Source organism: Antrostomus carolinensis, unplaced genomic scaffold (assembly GCF_000700745.2).
Source record: "Antrostomus carolinensis isolate BGI_N321 unplaced genomic scaffold, ASM70074v2 scaffold11955, whole genome shotgun sequence".
Classification (NCBI taxonomy): Eukaryota; Metazoa; Chordata; class Aves; order Caprimulgiformes; family Caprimulgidae; genus Antrostomus; species Antrostomus carolinensis.
In genome coordinates, this window is record NW_010314287.1 from 15540 (window position 1) to 36988 (window position 21449).

The window sequence follows — 21449 nt, forward strand, 5'->3', positions numbered from 1 at the left end:
CAGTAATTTCACACACTCCTCTAATAAACTCCTCCGAGGCTGTCATGTATTTTCATCTATTTCCCCTATTATTTCTCCCTGCTTGAGCCTTTCAGATAATTAATGATACTTTAGTTAATCATTTTCCCCCTCCTTTGTTCGCCAGGTACCTCAGCCTTGAAGGGATCCTTTTCATTTAGAATCCATGTCTTCTCTTAAGTAATTGATCACCGTGCACCCGGGGACACCCAATTCACAGCCGAGCGGGATCAGCCTTCATGAATAATCAAAACGCCGTGGCCACGCTGCTGCAGGAGTGCAAGCGAGCTCTGGATGCCCTCCTGTCTGCCAGGGCTGACACGGGCCAGGAAGATGAGCGAGAATACCAGCGGTGCCAAGGTGAGGTCCCCAGGAGAGGTGGCAGGACCACGACAGCAGTGGCTGGTCCTCAGCCCTGCCCTATTTTTCTTCTCCTGGCAGACGAGTGTCAAGAGATGCCTGGATTTCGAGGCCATGAATGGGATGTGGGCTACAGGCAGGCAGGGAAAGAAGTCCACTTTGTTGCAGTGAATTGCTGTCAGTTCTAATTTTAGGCTTCAGTAAACATGAGGCTGTAAGGAACAGTTTAGTTTGGGAAGAACAATGCCCAAAAGTTCGCTGATGCACATACATTTCAGTTATTAAAAAAAAAAAAAAAAAAAAAAGAAAGATGCAACTTGTGAATAAGGGCACATATTTCCTCTCCTTTCATAGGAGCTGGGGGAGGGCCTTCTCTGTTTGTCAGCTTCTCCTAATATATTAAAGAGCTCATTGCCTAAATCTTTATCTTGTAAAATGTGTGTGACCTCTATAAGTGGTGTCCAAAGAGAGAAAAAACCCAAAACCTTGCAATATCTCTCTTGAAAGGAGAGCCCGTGCTGGCTAATGGCTGCAATAACTAACCAGGAAAGGAAGCAGTATTTAACTAAAGCTGCAATAGAAGGGAATTTAATTTGTTTTAATGCTGCCATTACCTGCTGGAAACCAGCATTAATTTTGGTGTTGCTGTGGTGCTTTGAGAGTGGTTTGTAAAATAAAAAAAGAAAATAAAATAAATTAGCATTTCTTAATTCCAGTGGAAATGCAGTTAATGTCAGTCATGAAAGGATGTCATACACTCAGTTAAGTTTTCCCTGGCTTCAGACTTTGAGAGGGCTACGTGAGTTGGTTGACACAGCTTTTTTATTCATGAAATAAGGAGCACTCTTGAATTGTTGAACTTGTTAGAATTCCACCTTTCTGGTACAGGGTAGGGAGGTGATGTACTCCTTCCTGCCACACGGAAAAATAACTTCAGCAAGTATGGAAGAATATAGTAAAGGATAAAGGTTAAATTTCCCAGGGGAAAAACAAAGGCATTAGCTAAAAAATTCCAAAAAATCCATTTGTGGGCAGTTTTTCCTTTGCAGTACACATCTGCAGTACTGTCCATTTTCCAGGTTAGTGTTAATAATGTTGAGTTTTGCTTTGCATGAATGACTTGGCCATAATGTTAATTTGATCTTTAAAATCCTCTGTTTGTCTGGGAGTGCAGAGCCACTGAGAAGGTGTTTTTCTGACCGTCCTTGTTCTTGCTGGGAGGTCAGCTGCCTTTTTCTGCAGCACCTAAGTCTGTTTGTAGTGGAGGGTGGAGTATAGGTTTCTGTTATGGATACTGGAAGATTTTCCTCTTCTTTTTTTCTTTTTTGTTCTCAACAAAGGGTACTTTGTTTCCTCATCACAAATTCTTTTAAGTTTTATTATGTCTCTTTAGAATTGGCTCTCGAACGCCTAATCAGGTAGCACTTTCCCCCCCCTCATCCTCCTCCCTACTTTTCTCCTATTAAGTACCACAAAGTATAAGAAATAATCAGTTTAGTTCCAGATAAGGTAAATCAGTGCCCTTATAATCACTTGATTAGACATGGTCCTTCAGGTAAACTGCTTCAGGAAATGGGTGATCAGAGCCTGAAGTGATGCTGGGTCTTTTCTGAGGGCCCTGTTCCCATCGGCTGAAAGAAAAATACCCAGTAGCAGCGGGGTGGTGACAGTCACATTAATAATTGCTGGGGCTCTCTGCCCAGGAAAGGCAAGGCCTCGCAGGTCGGCAGAGCTGGGCTTTGGGGGACCCTCCCAGGGCAGAGGCAGAGGGGATTTCTTTGCCCCCCTCTCCTCCCGGGGCTGCCTTTGTTCGCCCCGGCTTTCTCAGAGCAGGGGCAGGAGGAACTGAAAGCCAGATACGTGTAAGTGCCAAGGAGAGGGGAGAGGAGGGGTGCATCCTTATGTCAGTGAGGGAGCAGAACAGGTGTTTGATGGGTTGGGATTGGTTTTTTATTTCTTTTTGGGCTAGAAATTGTTCTAATCAACTTCTGTGGCAGTTCAACCTTTGTTGATTGATGAATTTGTATTGCCTGTGGTGAGAACAGCTCTCCGTTACGGAAGTAAACTCTGGTCCTGGGAGATGGATTTTAGCTGAAAGCTGCAGGACTGTTCACAGGAGCTCCTCAACTGGATGTTCTTGTGATACAACATCATCTTATCGTCATTAACACGATAATTCTGTTTATTTCCATGCGGTGACAACTAGATGTCGTGGCAAGGCTCGAAGTGGTATCCTGCTGGGTTTACGCCAGTGTCCAACCCCAAAGATAACTGGAGGCTCCTAGATTGCCAAATCCTTCTGAAGATGTTAGCCTGGTTTCCTTTTCTAACCAGCTCAGCAGTAGTGGCTGCTGAGGATGCCCCTTTAAATAATCAAAGTTCATTATTAAAGAATTTGTCCACATTCTTTGTTCTTTAGTGTGCCAGGTAGGAGGAGATTAAGGCTTAGTTAAGGGTGATGTGGAAAACAGGAGCAAGAGGACAGCAGTAATACCTTTATGATTCAGAGACAATACCAGCATCCATGTTATCCCACTGGTTATTTTTAGAGTTGCTGACACTCTTAATTTTTCTTGTTTTTAGTGTTATTTAAGTAAGCATGAGTTGTGTGGTAAAGACAGAAGGTAGAGGAGACAGAAAGTCTGTTGTCTGTGTGAGCATCCTATTTTTCTTTCTCCAAATATCTCCCCAAAATGTCAGTCCTCTGGGATCCTCTGGGGTAACGTGCTTGCTGTGACTGCCTTAAGGCCCTTCCCATCTTCCTTGGGAAAAGACTTTGGGAAGCTCAGTCTTCCCCCTTCTGCACAGGGAGGTAAAACCCTCCGTCCATGGTTTTGTGTTGGTTGTGATGAGGTGGGTGTCCCTGCTCCTGCTCTGGTGTTGCAGTGAGAGGTGTGAGGGTGGGAGCGCAACCTCCTCTCCTGTCTGGCTCTGTCGCTTGGCTGCGGCGTGGAGGGTTGAACCCCTCCAGGCACCACTTCAGAAGGACAGGGAAACATGTCCAGAGCTGCAACAACAAGTGAGAAAATCATGGGTTGGAAAAAAAAAAAAAGATTCCTTTTTAAAGGTGACTTTTTGGAAAAGGGACCCTAAATATCCCATTCCCCACTTTTTCCTGGGAAAAACATTTCAGTGAATGCCCTGTAATATGAGCATGAAACAGGCTTCATGTAGTGCATCTTCTACAGTCATCCACAAAGGATTGATTAAAAAATACGTAGTCATCCATTTATTGCATTGCCTTGTTAAAGCCATGATGGTCTCTGAGCTGGGTTTTTTCTGGGGATTAATGGCCAGAGGGGGCTAGATCTGCAGCTGATGATCACCATTAACCCCATCTGGTCAATAATCCTCGTTAATCCACTTTTATTGGCCGGAGAGTCTGCCCGGCTGAGAGGTTAGCACAGCACACTCTGGCTGCAGCTTCACCCCTGTTTCAAGGCAAATTAAAATTTGGCCTGCAGCTGAACGACAGGGACAAATCCGAGCCCAGATCTCTGGCTGTGCGCTCCGGTTGTATCCTTAAGTCGGGTCAGGTTGGAGATCCAGCCGAAGCAGATGGTTATATGGATAGGAACATGCCTGGACCAAGGGTACTTTTTCCTCTTAACTTCTTTTTAACTTCTGTTGCAAACTGCAAGAGAAGTGCAGAAGCTCAGGACAGCTCCCCAGCTGGTGTGAATTATTTGGCTAAGCTGGCTTCAAAGAAGATGCATCAGCTTCAAACAGGGAATCTCATAGCATGTTAGTGGGCACTAATGTGTTAAGAGCAGAGTAACTCAGGACAACAAGTTTATTGGGGGTTTTTTTGACTGAATTATCAGTCAAATAATGATTCTCAAGAGCGTACGCTGCTTGTTTGTTGTATCCCTTTAGATCTTTGTCTAATTGTTTTATTTTTTGTTATTTTTATGAATTGTTTTATATGGTCCGGGTTTATCTCCCACTTGGCACGTGGCTTTTCAGGCTGACTCTGCCACTGTCACCAGCCAGCCCCGAGCAAGGGGGACAGGTCTTCTGTGCTGTTGGCCCTGTTTGCTCTGCCAGGAGTCCTCTGCTCACACAGGGGAACAGGTTTCCTCCTGTCTTTCTTGGAGTATCTCTTCACGCCCACCCAGCCACTGGCCAGGCTGCTGTGACTTCCAGCTAAAAGCCTTTTTAATGGCTGATGGCTCCCACTTACCTGGAGGGCAGAGCAGCCAAGGGTGACAGATGACAGATGAGTTGCCTTCCTTCCTGACAGGGCTGGTGGCAAGAGCTAAGAGCTGGGAGCAACTGGGAAAGGCCCAAGAGGGGAGGGGAGGTGTGCTTTTTGCAGGTTAGGTGCTCTGTTTTAAGTGTGGTGGCTGAACCCGCTGCAATATCTTTACCTGCTCTTTGACCTTTTCAGCTTTGCTTCCTGAGGACTTGAGGACCCTTCTGGAGGAGGCCAAGGAAATGAAGTGGCCCTTTGTGCCGGAGAAGTGGCAATACAAACAAGACCTCAGCCCAGAAGACAAAACAAACCTGCAAGATATGATCAGCACAAGGCTCCCTGATTTGCTGGTATGAAGTTCAACGTACCTGTTGTGTAGAACGTCCCGCTGATGGGTTGAGGGTACACAGAGCCCTGGTGGGGTAGCATCACCTGTGGGTGCAGGGGCTTGTTTTTCTGCTTGGCAAGCAGAGGTGAGCAAGTCTGTCGGGATGGGGCTGCTGCAAAGGCCAAAGGGCCACAGCAGAGGTGTACCTTTTATTTGTTTCGATCCTCAGACAAGAGAGGGACACAGAAGCTACATATAGGTTCTGATTTTTTTCATTAAAGTTGCTATCAAGCAACATGTGTGAATGATGTTTCTTCTCCTCCTTGTGAGACAGCTCATCTCCATGTCACCACTGTATCTTCTAAGGGAAGGAGAGTCCTGGCCTCTGCTACCACTGCTGCCAAGCCAAGGCTGTGAGATCAGTGGGAGCTCTGCCTCGGGATTAGGCTTCTGCTCTGTTGACCACATAGCTCACGGTGGGTGGGTGTGCAGCACCACGCCAGGCTGCTGGTTTGAGGTCTAGCTGGTACTGGAGAGCAGTTTTATGTGCTCTCCCAGTGCAGGGAAGATAAAATGAGTTCAAATTTTAGTTTTGAGTGTGTCCAGGCGTTGGGCTGCGGCTGTGGCAAGGAAAAACATGCCTGGATAGTAATGACAGAGACATTGCAGAGCGGAGGGCGCTGGCTCTGCCTTGTCTGGAAGTGAGCCCAGGGGTACAGAGGGGTTGTCCCTGCACTGAGCATCTTCCAGAGCAGCCACCTCGTTCGTTGAAACCTGCTGTGGTGACTTTGTATTTGTGCTGGTTCTGCTCACTTTCCTGCTCAGCCCACAATGGTTTGGGCACTTACTTTGTCTGTTCCTCTGGTTTCACGGGGCGGTTCTGGTTCTGTTTCCACAAAGGTAATGTTCAACTCTTCCCTGAAGAACTGTCATTTTAATAAAACTAATATGTTGAATGTTTACAGAGAGTTTTAAAATAACCATGAATTTGGAAAGAATGCTGTGCCTTGTTTAATTCAGCATGGCTAGGAGGCAGTGAGGATTACTCGCTTTAGTACGTAGGGCTTGCACAATTCATCACCTGCTTTTATATTTTCAATATAATTACCTGACAGGATCCCTTTGAGGACCAAAGCTGACCAAAACGTAGGCAGGAAAAGCAAGAATTTAATTTGAGTTCTGTGAGTAAAGGATACTTGGCTGTGTAAGGAGGTGCAGGATCCAAATGGTGCTTGGGGATGCTCTCCTGTAAGGTGATGAGTTTGAGCTTAGAAGTTAGAAAGAGGCAAGAAGTGTGTGTTGTGTTTTTCTTGTCTGATTTTCTTGGACACGTGTCAGACATGACTTGTAGCAAAGAGAGGACTCCCTCCCTTTTCAATGGTAAATGTATTATCCAGGCTCATGAGTATCCCTTTGTCAGAACAGACGTAAAGACGAGGCTTGTGAGTGGTGGTGGGTTTTTTTGGTGGTGGTGGTTTGTTTTGGGGATGGTTTTTAGGATTTTTTTCTTATTTTTTGGGTTTTGGTGGGGTTTTTTTGCTTACTGTGGTGCATGTCTGAAGCCAACACAGTCCCATTCCTCAGAGGAAGGAGCAGTCCAGCCTGAAAACGTTCAGTTTGGGCCAGAGAGGTCTGGCCTTGATGAAATCCCAGCTGCAAAACTGCTGTTAACTCCCAAGGGGGGGCCAGGAGATTTCACCTGCTTCAGAGAAAGCCCTGCCCGGGTAAGGCCAGCAAGTTTTGTTTGAGGATGACAATTACTTTGAATAGCTCTGGGCAATGAGAAGCTCAGAAGAGCCCCCGTGTCCCCTCACCAGCATCCCACGTTGCAGGGATCCCGAGTTGGCTCAGTGGTGGGGGGAAGTGGAGAGCGGCTGCTTCTTGGGTATTTATTTTCCTTTTCTCTTTGGTGTGTGTGGCCTTAGACAGAAATTTATGGCAGAGGTTGACCTCCTTTGCAGTCCCTGCACCGCTCTCTAACTTTGGAGCATTTGTCTGCTCTCTCCCAGGACAAACACCTGCAGTAAACGCCCCGAGAGACCTGGCGAGATGGGAGATTAATGTGGCGGTAATAGCGGAGCAGCGTTTGCAGCATTATGCCTTCTCCCCAGGTAGATGGAGCTTTTCTGAGATGATACCAATTATGTATTGCTGAAACATCTGTTGATAACTGCAGCTGCCCTTGTTAAACAAAGCATATCACGGGGTCAGAGACTGTGGGGACCTAAAATCCTCCCTCATGCTAGTTGGAGACTATTCACCCACACCCCCTGAAGTCCATTGGTTACCCTTGTCCTCAATGTTTCATCCTGAGGTTGAAAATACTTTGTAAACGTTGTGCTGCCTTTCCCCATGTGCTTTGAAGTATTATTTCATCTTCGTTGGTAATTTATATTCTAGTGCCATTGTACCATGGGAAAAAGGGAAAACCTTTTTTGTTTTCCATTTAATTGTAGATAGACTGACATTTTGACCTGTATTATTAGTATTAGTCAGGAAAAGGGATTTTTTTTCCCCTTCATCCATTCCTTCCCTCCCCCCTCTTTTTTTTTTTTTTTTTTTTTTTTTTAAATAAAATTTCAGGGCAGAGCAAAGACTGCTTCAGTTCTTTGAATAAAAAGCTGAGGGAGAAATGAGGCTGAAGAGAAGTGATTACAGTGTGATGAGGAAAGATAAAAGTCTGAGCAACTTTTTTCTTCTTTTTTTTTTTTTTGGCATGAGGGACAGAAGGATAATTTAATGCCCTGGAGGGAAAAAAAAAATAAGTCTTTGTTTTGATTTATTGTTCAGAAAAACCTTTAAAATTTTTTCATCTCTGTTTATTTTAATTAGCTATGCTTCGAATAAGCTCATAAACCGTAATTCATTACATTTAAAAAGTGCTTTGAGATGTAGGAATGAAAGGCACTTCATTACCATAACACACTGGTGGTGTTAGGAGGAGGCAGAGCTGGCTACCAGGGCTCACCATGAGGATGTTTTACTCTCTAAGTAGGTTGAAAAGCTCTGTCAGCCCAGCACAGTGAGTAAGCGGATTAGGCTTTGGCTTCAAGGGTTTGCCCTAGTGTTGCACTTTAAAAAGTGGGATATACCCATTGCTGGTGGCTGCCTGCTAGTTGGGTACACAGAGATGGCAAAGCCACCTGCACCTGCAGCTTTTTAAAGTGCTGTTCTTGGCCTGGGCTGTGGGATGCTGGTTACTGGGAACCAGTGGGAAGGCAGGGCAAAACAATCTCTGAGGGGAAAGGGGTAGCCAGGCTGTACTCGGGGCTCTGATGCTGCTGCCTGAGCTGGGCTCAGGGCAGATCTTGCCAGTGTACACCAACTTTTCTTTTCTTGTTCCCCCTCTTTCTCTATTATGTGAAATTACTGAACCTCCTTAGGAACTTTAAGGCACCGAATTTACTGTAATCCTTGAGGCAAACCAGCACTTCTGGTTTTACCAAATCTTTGCCTTTTAGAGAAGGTGGGATTTTTTGGTTTGGGGTTTTCTTTGTTTTGTTTTTTTCTTTTCCTTGCTGGGGATTTACTGACCAGTACAAAGGCCACTCCAGTTCAACAAGCTCAGCGTGCTGTTTTCCACGTTTTCCTAGCAGGTTTGAAGAGAGACTGCCATGGGTTAGCGAACCAAGCCCATCCTGCAGCTCCTGTCTCAGCCTCAACAGCTCTCTGGTGGGAATCTGCACTCAGGCTTAAAGGGCAACAGCCAACATCTGTATCCAAAGCCAAAACTGGCAAGCACTGGCTTTTTTATTTTTAACAAATCCAAGCAAAATCAGAATTGTAGCAGCCTCCTTGCTGCCAGGTACAAACAAGGAGGGGTTACTTTTTCTCTCTGAATATACCGTGTGCTGTGGAGTTTGGACATGGGCTGCAGATTCAAAAGGCAGGCTGCTGGGGTTTTACCCTTCCTGCAGATCTTGGCTATCCCAAGGGATGGAAATAGCCTTACACGCCCGGGGACCAGCCAATAGAGGGCAACATGCCCATGTACACGTAGGCTTTGATCCCACAAACCCTGTTGTGGGTTTCATTGAGGGATAACTATGTACACAAGTAGTTCTCTTGTGGCTTGATTCGTGCCACGTTCATATTTCAGTTGGGGTTTTTTTGCAAGAAAAGCCTGTTTGCAAACTCATTGTAATTATCTGGGGTTTTACTTTGTTCTTATTCTATATATCAATAGTTCCTACATCCAGGCTCAGGCATTCAGCCAAGGACCAGGATCTGCTGGGAGAGGTACAGTGCAAATACAAAAGGAAAAGCCCCCAAGAGTAGATCTCCTGCAGGTCCCTCTGCTCCCTGCCGTGGATGGGGGAGCACAAGTCCTGGCCCTCCTGGTGCAGAATCTCATGGGAGTTAATGGGAGGATTGAAAAGAGTAGAAAATAAGGCCCTGCAGCCCTTGCCTGGGCCTTGGCTAATTACACATTGATGGATTGCCATTAGGGAAACCATTCTGAGGGACATGCCCTAACTACCCTTAGGTGTGTGTGTGGCACTTAAGAGCTGGGAGCCTTTGAAAAAGAACTAGAGGGGGCTGAGGATTTAGTTTTCTCCTCTTTCCAACTTTTGGTGTGGTAAGAGGAGAATTAAAGCCCTGGGATCTGGGTTGTTCAGGCTGACCTTTTGCTACCTGCCTCCTAAGAGCTCTTCTTGAGTGATCCCAAGAGAGAGAGCCATGTAAGGGAGAGCTGTGGTTGTGGGCTGCCTTCAGCCCCAGAGGGAATCTGTGGCACCCCAGCCTCCCTGGCTCTGTGCAATCCTTGAGGCTTTGTAAATGGAAATATCAGAGATCAGGTGCAGGCAGGAGAGCTTCAGCAGTCCAGGGTGACTTGATCCAAAGCACTCGGTCATCCGCTGCCTGTGTGGGAAAATGACAGCAGAATTTATGTGGAGCTCCAAATAAAGAAATGGGAAGTCTGATCCTGAGTGCCTGTAGGGCTGTGGGTTCACTTTGCTCATGGGTAGGATTTCCTCTTCTCAGATGCAGCTTCGTGGAGTATTTCCTCTCTGGAAAAGACTTCAAGTGTTATATTACTGAGGTTGCAATGTTGTGTTTTCCTTCCAAATTCAACTACTTCTCAAATGCATTGTTGTTTTGAGGACACAGATTTAGGGAAGAGACTCTTGGATACATGGGGCCCCCACAGGAACTCCCCCACAAGGAGCTTTCTCAGCACTTAGAGAGTTCTGCTTCTGTCCTCACCCCAAAATGCAGCCTGAGCTGCCTGCTGCTTTCCTCCCTCCCGAGACAGCTCAGGTTCATCACGCAGATGGTTTTCCCACTTGCTCCCGGGGGTAGGTGAGCTCCTTTTGTTACAGTTACCCAGCACTGAGAGCTCGATGCCAACAGCAGCTTGCTCAGGCGTGGTGCCTTCTCTGCTTTGTCTTGGTGGGCTGTGGGAAGCCCTCTCCGTCCTGCCAGGGACTGAGCTGCTGGAGCTCTTCCAGCAGCAATGGCTCTCGGCTAGAGAGTGGAAGCTGAGAGCAGCACGTGGAACATCCCAACAGCAGTAAAATGAGATCAGTGACAAGTTAAATTGCAGAATAGGGGGCTCTTGAGAAAAGAGGGAGTTAATCTTGCTCTGGTACTTACTCAGTGGGTGAAGCAAGATGTGGTGGGTTGTAAAAAACTGACCCATTCTGTGTTGTTTTGAGCTGCTAATAACGGACCTAATGCTGCTCCCATTGAATAAACACCCAACACTCTCTGTTGCCTTCAGGCTGAATAACTTGAGCTAATTAACAGCTTCAGAAGCTCAAGCCATTCAGTGGTGCTCTGAGCAGAGAGGAAAGTGTCCAGGAGCTTCCTATTCCTCGGTCTGCAGCTATTTACTGTGTGACTTGACCGTCCCGTGTTTCAAGTGTATCCGTCTGCACCCCACAGACATGTTTTCTTCTGCCCGTCACAGAGGTGGTAGTGGGAGGCTTAAGTCCTTGTTATTTGTTGAGTGGGCTCTGATTGCCAGCTGAAAGGCAGAGATTGATAGAGAAGTCCCGTGCGGTGACAGCAGCTTTGGTCTCTTGGAAAGACAGGCTTTGCTAACAGCGCGGGAGGTAACAGGGTGAAAGACTTCAGCCAAATCCGTTGGTGTTGTGACTCTGTGGTTAATCTGACAGGGGAAGAAGGCAGGGGGAAGGAAAACCGGGCAATTTGTTAGGGTTCAGTGAAGTGCTAACTAGGAGCAGCTCTTGGGAGAGAACTAAAGCACTTGGAAGTACGTACCAGTGCAGCTCCTGCCTTGTGCGTAGAATTAGAGATGCCTTGGTGACTGCTCTTCATTTTGGGGGGCTTTGGGGTGTTTGTTTGTTTGTTTGTTTTTAAGATTTTAAACCTCAACTGCAGTTACAAATGAAACAGAGACTGAAGCAGTCTGTGATGAGTGGATATAAGCAAGCACAGAAATCCAGAGCCTCTGCAAAACTGCAGGGATGCTCTGAAAATGAAATGATTTCCCTTCTTTCCAACCCTGCTGCTGGCAGAGGCGTTTTTCCAAAGAGGACCCTACTGAGCCTGCAGGACGACAGGGCGTTTGCCTCTGGGATCGTCGTTTTATAAAGAGGGCAGAGAGAGTGGATTAAATCAATATTTCATTTATTTGGGCTTGTAATTCCTCTTACATCAGCTGCCACATAAAGATTTTCCCCTATTTTCTTCCCCTCCTCCTCATCCTCATTTACTATGCACCAATAATTTCCCTTTGACGCTTTCCTGCCAGCCCTAGTGCCAGATGGCCCCGGTTCTGAGCTTCTCCCCTCTCTTGGGAGCGGCCCCCATTGTCAATGCAAAGGAGGCGTCGTGGCTTTGAACCCAAAGCTGGGACCCAAACTTCAGCCCCGGCGTGAGGAGGAGCTAACCCACTAATGCAGGAAACCATGCAAACAGCACACCCTCCCACTCATCGCCATTAAGGAGAGGAAAAAAAAAACCCTTCACTAAAGGCTGTTTTGCATTTTCCCCAATGGTCCATGTATAGAAATCTGGTGCAAATTTAATTCTCTCACCACCTGATTCCACTTCCCAGGCGCCGCGAGGTTCCCTTTGTGTCATAAACTCAATTAGACCTATGCATTTCCCATCGTGGACACAGATGTGAAAACAAAGTGCGCACGTTCCTCCCTCTTTCTCTCTCTGTCTCGGTGTAAATGCACCTACGTTGGCTTTAGAGCAACCAAGTGAGTAAATCTATTTAGGGTGCTGGCCCGCTCCGCAGAACAAAGTGTCTGGGGTTGTGCTGGGATGGGCTGTGACATCCTGGGAATCAATAGGATTTCCCTGGGTCGGGGCTGGGGGACGGGGAACTGCTGGTGAGTGGCACAGGGAGGGTCTCTGCACGTGGTTTGGTGCGTGCCGAGCACGCCGGTGCAGTAGCCATAGGTGCTGAGGAATTTTCCAGCCACACGAGTTGGCAGGGAATGAAAGGAGCCTGGGTATTAATTTCTGGGTGTATTGCTCAGAACAGGGCGGGGATGTCACTGCAAAGATCGACGTGGAAGCGTGTTTCTGTGTGCCACACAGCGTGCAGCCCTGCCTTTAAAAAAAAACCAAACCAAAAAACAACAACAACAGCAAAAAATAGCCGAGTTTGTCTCTCCCTGGCTTGACTTTTCCACGTGTTGTGTCCGTTTGGGTTTGGAGAGGGACACGAGAGGTTTTGGCATTGAGCAGAGAGTTAAGTTATGCAGCTGCGAGACTGCCAAGCCCTTCGGAGTAGGATGCTTCGTTTGGATTTTCCACAATGCTATTGAAGTGCTTATTTTCCTCCTGAAGAGACACAAACAGATGCAAACTTCTGTAAACACTTTAGAAATGAATTCAGTGAGTTTGGCCTCTCAGCAGTGCTCAATAGCTGACAGAAAAATGTCTAATTAGTGCAAGTGGAAATAATAGGGCCACTTGGATTCCTTCCATCCTCCTCCAAGTCTACTTTTCCTAGGGACTCAAAGGCCCTTTTGTTTGGTAGGTCACCCTCTCTCAGGCTTTTGTGCTCCAATCTATTAAAGGGAGAAGGGGAGGAAAGAAAAAAATAGATGAGGCGATGCTCTGTGCTTAAATATCTGGCCCGTTGGTGAGCATTTGGAATGGCTGGTTTGCAGTGTCAGTTTACAGGTGCTTGGAGAGGGACATTCCTCCATTGTTGGCCGGCACAAGCGGCCTTGTGCGTGCCCAGCTCCAGGAATCCTTTTCAAGTGCCATCCTCTTAGAAAATCCAACTCAGGGTGGAAAAGGAAAGAAGAAAAAAAAAAAAAAAAATAAGGAAATTTATACAAATGTGCCTCACTAAAGTGCAGACAAGCCAGCAAATACGTGCAACAGATGGGTGCTGCGAGCCGGCCTTCGTGCCGTGGCACCGTAGGCTCTTCTCCAAACTGCTGGACATGGGCTTTCTCCAGCACATCTCAGGCGGTGGTTGTGCAGCTCAAAATCAAGAATGGTTCTTGCTGTCAGGTTGTGGGGCTCTGAGCTAAAAGCAAAGAGAAGAGCAACGAGGCTGGGAAGGGCTCCGAGAAGCCTGAGTGGTACCGAAAGCACTTCCTGGACGTTGCTGTCTCTCTGGTTCTGCCTGTGCGTTTACACAAGGAGAGCAAGGGAAGGAGACTGATGCTAAGACAAAAATGGGAGATAGCTGCCAAACTTGATGTTTTTGTGGGGATTTGGTCAAAATTTTCTTGGCAGTCTCTCATCCCCTGATGGTGCTGTGGGGTCTGATCCTCCCTCCCCTGTGTGGCTTTTACTCTGTGGTGTATAGAGTTGCTAGCTGACATGAATGAGAAGAGAAACGCGTCGTTTTCCTGAGGCAGCTTCATATGTTTTGAAGTGTTTTCTATTTTTTCTTTCCTCTTGTGACTGACCACACCACAAAGCAATACTTGACTAGTGCCAGCTCCCAGGTGTAGGAGCCAGGCTGGGCAGCAGGAAGCTGGGCTCCCCATAGGCAGTGTGATGCTGCTGAATGGCTGGTGGCCATGAAGACCAGACAGGTCAGGGTCCCCACAAGGTGATGTGGGTGGAGTTGGATGTCTTGAGCTCCATCTGTGACAATGGCTGTAGTGACCATTTTTGGTCTTTCCAGACTCGTGGGCCCCTGTTAAACTAATTGTTGTTACTGCTAGTAATCTCTTGGGTATAATTTAAATTCATTAATAGACTACCCAATTATGTGCTTCCAAATATTAAACAACAAATAGAAAGACCCCCTCCAAAAAAATCAGGAATGTTATCTACAGCTCAAACAGAATAAACAGCTAGAACCTTCCCATCTTAAAAATGAACATGTGATCAGGAATAGTCAGAATTATAGGTTCTAATAAATCCTATCTGATCCCTGCCACGAAGACTTTCTCCATTATGTAAATACCGAGGAACATAAAGATGATAAGGTGAGTGGAAATTTTGAGTCAGCCTTTTGATTTCTAGTGAATATTTGCTCCTGGTAATGTTCAGTGCTTCACTTGCTGTGAAACTGTAGCCACCTTACAGCAAAGAACTAAGGATGTCCCATCTGTTCTGAAATGGTCCGTAGGCAGCACCGCTGGGCAGAGGGTTGTACTGGAGCTGAGTGTTTCCTGTAGACAGTTCACTGAGCCTTTGCCAGGTGAGTTTTTTCCAAGGCTGCCCGTGGTGCTGGTGTTCTTTTTAGGTTTATTTGAAAGCCTCCATCATGGTCAAGGACTGTGGAACAGCAGCTGCTATTGTGTTCCTGATTGACCGGTTCCTGTATTGGATTGATGCCTCCAGCAAACTTCTTCAGATTGCCAAGGGCCTGCACAGGCTGCAGCCCACCACGCCGATCGGTCCTCAGGTGCTCATCCGCCAGGCTCGCCTCTCTGTCAACACAGGTATGGCTCTGTTTTCCCCACTCAAGCCCACTTAGGAACTACTTGACTTTGGAGAAGATACTTTGTCCCTTGCTGGGGATGACATGCCTACTGCCCCAGTGCCACCTTTTCAAACACACAGCCTGCTCCCAGCCCCCTTGAGCCCTCCCAGCTCCTCTCACTAACACAAAGGGGCTGGTATAAAGGGTTTCGGAGCCAAAAGCAGGAGAGAAAATTGTGAAAGGGTGTGGAAAATACTAATTGGAGCTTTTGTTCCTTAACAAATCTTCCCTGCTGGTTTCAAACAGGGGTATCTGAATTGCTATACTTCTGACCAAGGGCCTTGAAAGAGTAAATTAGAATCTCAGCATTTTATCTGCACTGTCCCAGCTGCTTTTTTTTTTTTCCTTCCCCCCAGTGGGACCACTTGACTATGCAAACAATGCAGCTTACAACCCCTCGAGGATAAACTGATCTAAGGGGAAAAAAAAAATTATAAATTCCATCATTCCCATAATGTGGGCAACACCTGAAGGATTTTTAATGTGTCTTCCCACTGTCCCTTTGGGAAGAAGAAGAAGAAAAAAGCCAGACAAACCTGCTCTAAAAAAAACCCTGTCAAGGAATATTTTATTTGCCCTCTCCCCTGCTCTGAATCCTGCAGCAGCCCAAGGCTGGGAAGGAGGAGAGGGAGAAATGAGTGCCTGGAGCCGCCTGCCTACACCGCTGGGCTTGGGTTTCCTCTAGAACCACCACACACACAACCATAGCCTCCCCTGTAGAGAGGTATCTGCTGGTTTCTCCTTGCCATGGATTTACTGAAGCCACGCTGGAGAATGTAGACACCGTGCACAGACATTGAACAGAAATGCCAGAGCTTGGCTCAAGGAAACCCTTCTCACATTTTGAGGTTAAGCACCCATCCAAGAATGTGTAGTGTGTTAAGGAAACCAGATATACATGTAATTTAATCTTACTGTGCAGAGGTTTTCACTGATGACTATTTTGTTTGACTTCATGCTGTATGATACATTCTTATATTAATTTTCTATCTTTTTTTTTTTTCTTTATTTTTAATCAGGTAAACTTCTAAAAGCTGAATACATCCTCAGCAACCTTATTAGTGGCAACGGAGCAACAGGTAGGTTGCTCTATTTCTTTTCCAATTTGCTATTTTGGTGGGATTTTTGATGCTAATTTTAGCAGTCACATGTGCTTCAAATCCAGCCACTCTGACCACAGTGATGACTTCTTGCATCATGTTTCTCTTTTCTTCATCATTCTTTGATAAAATATGGAAACCCTAACTTTGTTTTGAAACCTGTGTGATTCATCCCTGCGTATCTTCACTTAGGTGGGCAGATTATCTGGATTGACAGACTTCCTACTCATTTTTGCACCCAGAGAATTTTTAAATGTGGGCCAATTTCAAGCGATTGACTGATCTAGAACACTCAGACAGCTCCCTCCCCTGCAAAAGTCCAGGTTGTTAGAATAAAGCTTATCCTCCAAATTCATGCTGACCCTACAAACTCAATGAACACTTTATTCTAGGCCTGTAGCAGACCACAGTGCACTTGTTTAGTATCTTAAGGAAAAAAAGAGAAGGAGCCCCAGTTTTTACATCACTGAGGATGTCACAGTTGCTGGATAGACATGTGAAACTGTAAGAATGGGACTGTTCCTTCATGCACGGTGATGTTTATAGAAATTACTTGTTTTCCCCTCTCCTTTCTGTTAAATGACTATACTGCTAGTTGTGTGGCTTGTGTCAAAGCTGGAGGGATGTGTAATATTTTTTGAAGAGTAAGAATTGATTAATTTTGACAGGCATCCATAATTATTATTTAGTTATGGTTTTCAGACAATGTAATTTAGGGTTTTATATCTGTTCTCCATTTTCTTACCCTTCGGGGTTTATTTAATCCAAATATTCAGGTTCCCCTACAACCACGAAGCTTAGAAAATGTAAGAAGCCTGTCCTGGGTTTTGTTGGTTTGTTTTTCATGTGAAAGAAATGAGATTCTCATGCCAGAAGGGCCTTTATGCAAGAGGACTTGAACAAAATACCAGCTATTGCTGTTCAAGTAGAACTGGCTATGCAAGACACAGCATTTCATCTCTCTTGGGATTGTGCTTTTCTTTTAAGATTATTTTCATAATATTCAACGATGATACTTGTTTAACATTGCAGATGTGTTGTTGAACAAATACTTCATGCTGAGAATTGCAGTGAAGTGTTCACAAGACTTGGGAAAGCACAGTGATTTTATTTCACATTCTATTCTGAAATCCAATATGGATTTGGTAACGGAAGACTCTGTGTAACTAATGGTACTGTGTTAACGTGAAAACTTTGGTTTTAATCTTCATGACATCCTGAGATATGAAAAGAAAACATGTTTTGCTGATAGTTAGAAGTCTTTTGCTCTGCTGTATATACTGGTGACAACAAAGATATCCCACATTTTGACTGTTTTTAGGGGAATTCTGTACAATGTTTATATACAATAATTTTTTGTCCCTTCATGGAAGAGATACACCTCTCAATTTTATATTGTTTTTATGCTCTGTATAGCTGTCACTCAAGCTCCATGCCCATATAGCTGTCTCCTTATATTCCTTCATGTGCTGTGACTTTGTCATCCATGGAATTGTAAGTCCTGACTGAAACCAGCTGAATTCAATGGGGAGAATCTTGGCAATTTACTGGAGTTTAGGTTACCCTCAGAGGCTTAAAATGGCAGCAGCACTTTTCACTCTCCCCTGAGTTTTTCCCCTCTTTCTGCAGGCACCTGGCGATACGCTAAGGAGAGCGACAGGATTCTGGTTCAGTCAGTCTGCCTACAGATCAGAGGACAGATTCTGCAAAAGCTTGGTAAGGCTTTTTTCTATAAATGCCTGCTCAAGGTTTTCCCCCAGTTATTTTTTTTCTTTGCAGTCAAGCTTTAAAATGATACATTTGGCATATGCCCAGGGTTCTAGCTTGGATGGAACACCTGCCTGATGCCCATAAAACAGCCACGGAAGATGAGTTGCACACCCATCTGCAGCAAGGACCTAGAGCCACGTACCAAGCAAACACGTTTTAGAAATAAGTGTTTTATTATTAATCTTCTCAGAAATTGAGCAGCATTCTGAAATATTGTTTCCATTTTTTCCTGCACTGCTCCACATTTAAAATGCTTTTCCCAAATTTGCTTTTCCCTGAAGGGATGCAGTAGTTTATCATCACAGGTACATCACAGCAGTTTCCTCTCTGGAGGCAATAAAATCCCTCATTTTCATCCTGAGAGGCTTCTGTATTCAGGGCTTGGTGTTTGAGGCTAACAGCTTTCATTTGATGCTTTTAATGTGACCTTTCATCTTCCATGACTGTTGAGCTGAAGTCTTTTTATGAGCATAAAATGTGTGTTTATGCACAGCCAAAAGCTATAGGAGACTAGTAAATGTTCAGTGCTACCAAAGCAAAAAATGCCATCAGATGGTTTTGTGCTGTTTTGAGGGCTCCTGACTCAAGGAGGTATGAAATAAACTACTGAAAGCCACCTCTAGCTGTAATCTATTCAGTGACTGTTTTTTGATGTATTTCAGGAATGTGGTATGAGGCAGCAGAGTTGATTTGGGCTTCAGTTGTGGGATATTTCAAACTTCCTCAGCCAGATAAAAAGGTAGTATTTCCTTTTCACTCTACATGTCCTTGTCAATGTAATATTCATTCCGGGTTAGCTTTTGGTGACATCAGAGAAGTCTTTGGGCAGTAATGTTTCAATGATGCACCTCAGACAAGGTTAACATGCAGGACAAATACTCCAGCTGAAGTCTGTACTGCACGTTGTTTCCGCATGCATACACAGACTTACAGACACCTTTCTTCCTGCAGGGGAGTGAAACTAATAGTTTTCATTAAGCAGAATCAGCTGAAGTGAACCATCGCTGGGGATATCGCAGGTGCCTCTGACCAGGACAGAATGCAGCCACAGATTTGATTTTTTTATCTGTTTATTAGAATTAAGGCTAAATTCTTTTCCTAGTAACCAAGTGTGTCTATTTGCTGGAGTGTTCATGAGCTGCACTACACTATCTGTTGTGGGTAAGGGATGTTCCCCAGCACTGCAGTATCTGAACACCTTGCAACAGCTACCACACTTGTCTAGAAGACTTTTGTGAGGCTTGGCTACACTAATCTTCCCGCTGTAGATGAAGCAACAGTCACACCATGTGTCCGTAGCTAAACAGGAATGTGAATCTTCAGTCTTGCAAGTCCTGGGGTGATGCTTTAAGAAGTTTTGTAATTGTACCCCAGCGTAGGATATCCCACAGAAACAGACCTTGTCACCTCTCTTCTGCCATGCGTTAAAGCTTGACCTCAGTCTCGGAACGTTTCTCTGGGAGCAAAGGTGTGTAGTGGATTTTCTCTTCTGCCATGCGTTAAAGCTGGGGTAATTAGGGTAATTAGGGTAATTAGTTGGGGGTAATTAGGGGCAGTCAACATGGCTTCATTTGCAGAAAGCACACAGCTGCCTCCTGGCATTCTTAACTATTTAGCTGGGCAGACTGTTAGCAAGCATGTATAAACCAAATCTTCCGGAGGGAGCCAATTGGTGAGTTCATAAATCTGTGTTACATGTTCATGTCTTATTTTTCAATTGATTCTGTAGAAACAATTGCAAATTGCAAAAAAAAAAACTACTAGAAACTGAAGATTAAATTAGCAACGCCGAGAATTCTTTGCATTTTGTCCAACTCTGATAGTTTGTTTTTTAAACAATGCAATAAGTTAAAGAAGTGTGTTAAAAAAGATGTTTGTCTTTGGCTATGTGTGATGAGCATTTATTTCTTCTATCATCTCTCTAGACATCTTCACCCTGGATTTTTCAGAAGGACTGGAATCAACTGGCCAGTTCTTAAACATAGTTTTTTGGTTTTCTATGGTCTTTTCTGAAAAACAGTGGTAAAACAGATGGAGTCTTTTTTCAGATACAATTAGGCAAGGGCTGAATGCAGCTTTTGGTGCTATCACAGGACTTCACTGTCATTGTCACAAACAGCACCTTGGGAAAATAACACAATGCTTCTTAAGTTGAAATCTAGTGGCAATCAGGATAGCTGCCACTCGTGGAAACACATACCTTTCCACCAGGCTACACTTCCTGCAAGTGAAAATGAATAAAACCCTACCAAGAGGATGTCTCTGAATTTCTTAGCAGTGCTTCTCTTTGCGTCTGGTTTGTTTGTTGTTGTTTTTTTTCTGGTATGTTCTACACAGAACCCGCGTTCTTATAAGCGGTAAAATGAAAAACACTATCATCATTTTCCACTTCTCTTTCAGGGAATTGCTACTTCCCTGGGTATTATGGCAGACATCTTTGCTTCCATGAATGAGAAGGATTATGTACGGTTTAAAAGCAATGCTGAGATTGACATGGTAAGACCTTGGTATAGTATTTGTGTGTGTGGATTCTTCAGACGGACTGTATGTTGTCCCAAATTCACCTACACTTTGTTCTTCCTCCAGTTCCTCTCCTGTGCTGAGAGGGCTCAAGAAACTTCTTTTGCTCCTGTTATAAAAGCTCATTGGCACCTAGATGGAAGAATGTCTTGCTTTCAGGAAAAAGAAAACATTAAGAGTATTTACAGGGTGGATGTGTCTGTGTAATATATAGAATATTTATAGGGTCAAAAAGTGATAAACCTGGTTTAAATCCATGGTAAACCTGAGCAAAAAGGATCCTGCAGAAGCAGGACCCGGCTGCTGTTGTTTAAGATACGATGTCCCGCTCTGTCAAGACTCAAAGGTCTCGGAGAGCTCAGGGAACCTACAACACACAAGAAACAAATCCCAAGCTGCCTTGCTTCAGTCCAACAGGGTTGCTTACCAGGCAGACCCATCTCTTTGAAAATAAAGCCTTTGAGATGAGGTTTTCCCTCTTGCTTTTTTCATTTCTCTAGAGCCTTCTCCGAGAGTTTGGTCATCGCTTACTGTCAGCTGCCGAGGCCTGCAAACTAGCAGCAGCCTACAGCCAGTACACCCCACTGTTTGTCCTCACAGCCGTGGTGAGTACGAGTCTTCGTTCTGAAAGTGGCTTTTTGTCTAAGAGAAGAGTCCAGGCTATTAAACGTGGCTCTAATCCGTCTTTCAAACATTGCGTCGTAGAGGGTATTGTGTCTGTGGTGTGGGTATGATGCTGTATGTTGCTCTGAGCTCAAATTAAGAAGCTAGGCAGATGGGCAGAAAGCAATATCTGTCCACAGACTGGGGATGGGCTTTCAAGCCCATCTGGGAATACTGCTTCTCCTCCAACTACAGCTGTATTTCGAAGGAAAAAGAGCAAGATAATTTCCTCTAGAAAACACAGCAGCAGGCAGTTAGAGCCAATGTTTGCTTCAAATTGTATAAGGGAAAGAAACGATGTTTTCTTCCCTTTATCCATCTCTGACAGAGGTCCAGGTTTTTAATTCCTCCATTCCTCTTTCCTCCCCTCCCAGAACATCCGTGGGGTGTGTTTGCTGTCCTATAGTCACTCCAAAGACTGTCCCCCAGAAGAGAGAAAGTTCTACTTGTCTGAAGCCAAAGAATCCTTTGAGATCGGTCTCCTCACCAAGAATGATGACAGTCCCATCACCAGCAAGCAGGAGCTCCATAGTTTTATTAAAGCAGCTTTCTGCCTCACAACCGTGCATCACTGGCTCTACGGGGAGAGTGAGAAACTCCGTGAGGTGCGTC

At 45.1% G+C, this 21449-nt stretch overlaps 1 protein-coding gene across 1 annotated transcript in view; it reads left to right on the top strand.

Annotated features, from left to right (window-relative positions):
* Positions 1 to 257: 257 nt before the first annotated feature.
* Positions 258 to 21449, top strand: part of ALPK1 (alpha kinase 1) — a gene marked incomplete at its 3' end in the record, with an annotated part of 27114 nt that continues 5922 nt past the window's right edge. The window contains 10 exon segments of the mRNA XM_010167600.1: positions 258 to 378; positions 4769 to 4923; positions 14545 to 14743; positions 15804 to 15863; positions 17514 to 17600; positions 18317 to 18393; positions 20055 to 20150; positions 20675 to 20779; positions 21212 to 21445; positions 21447 to 21449. The exon segment at positions 21447 to 21449 is cut by the window's right edge and continues 1744 nt beyond it. Coding sequence (XP_010165902.1) covers positions 258 to 378; positions 4769 to 4923; positions 14545 to 14743; positions 15804 to 15863; positions 17514 to 17600; positions 18317 to 18393; positions 20055 to 20150; positions 20675 to 20779; positions 21212 to 21445; positions 21447 to 21449 — 1137 coding nt within the window.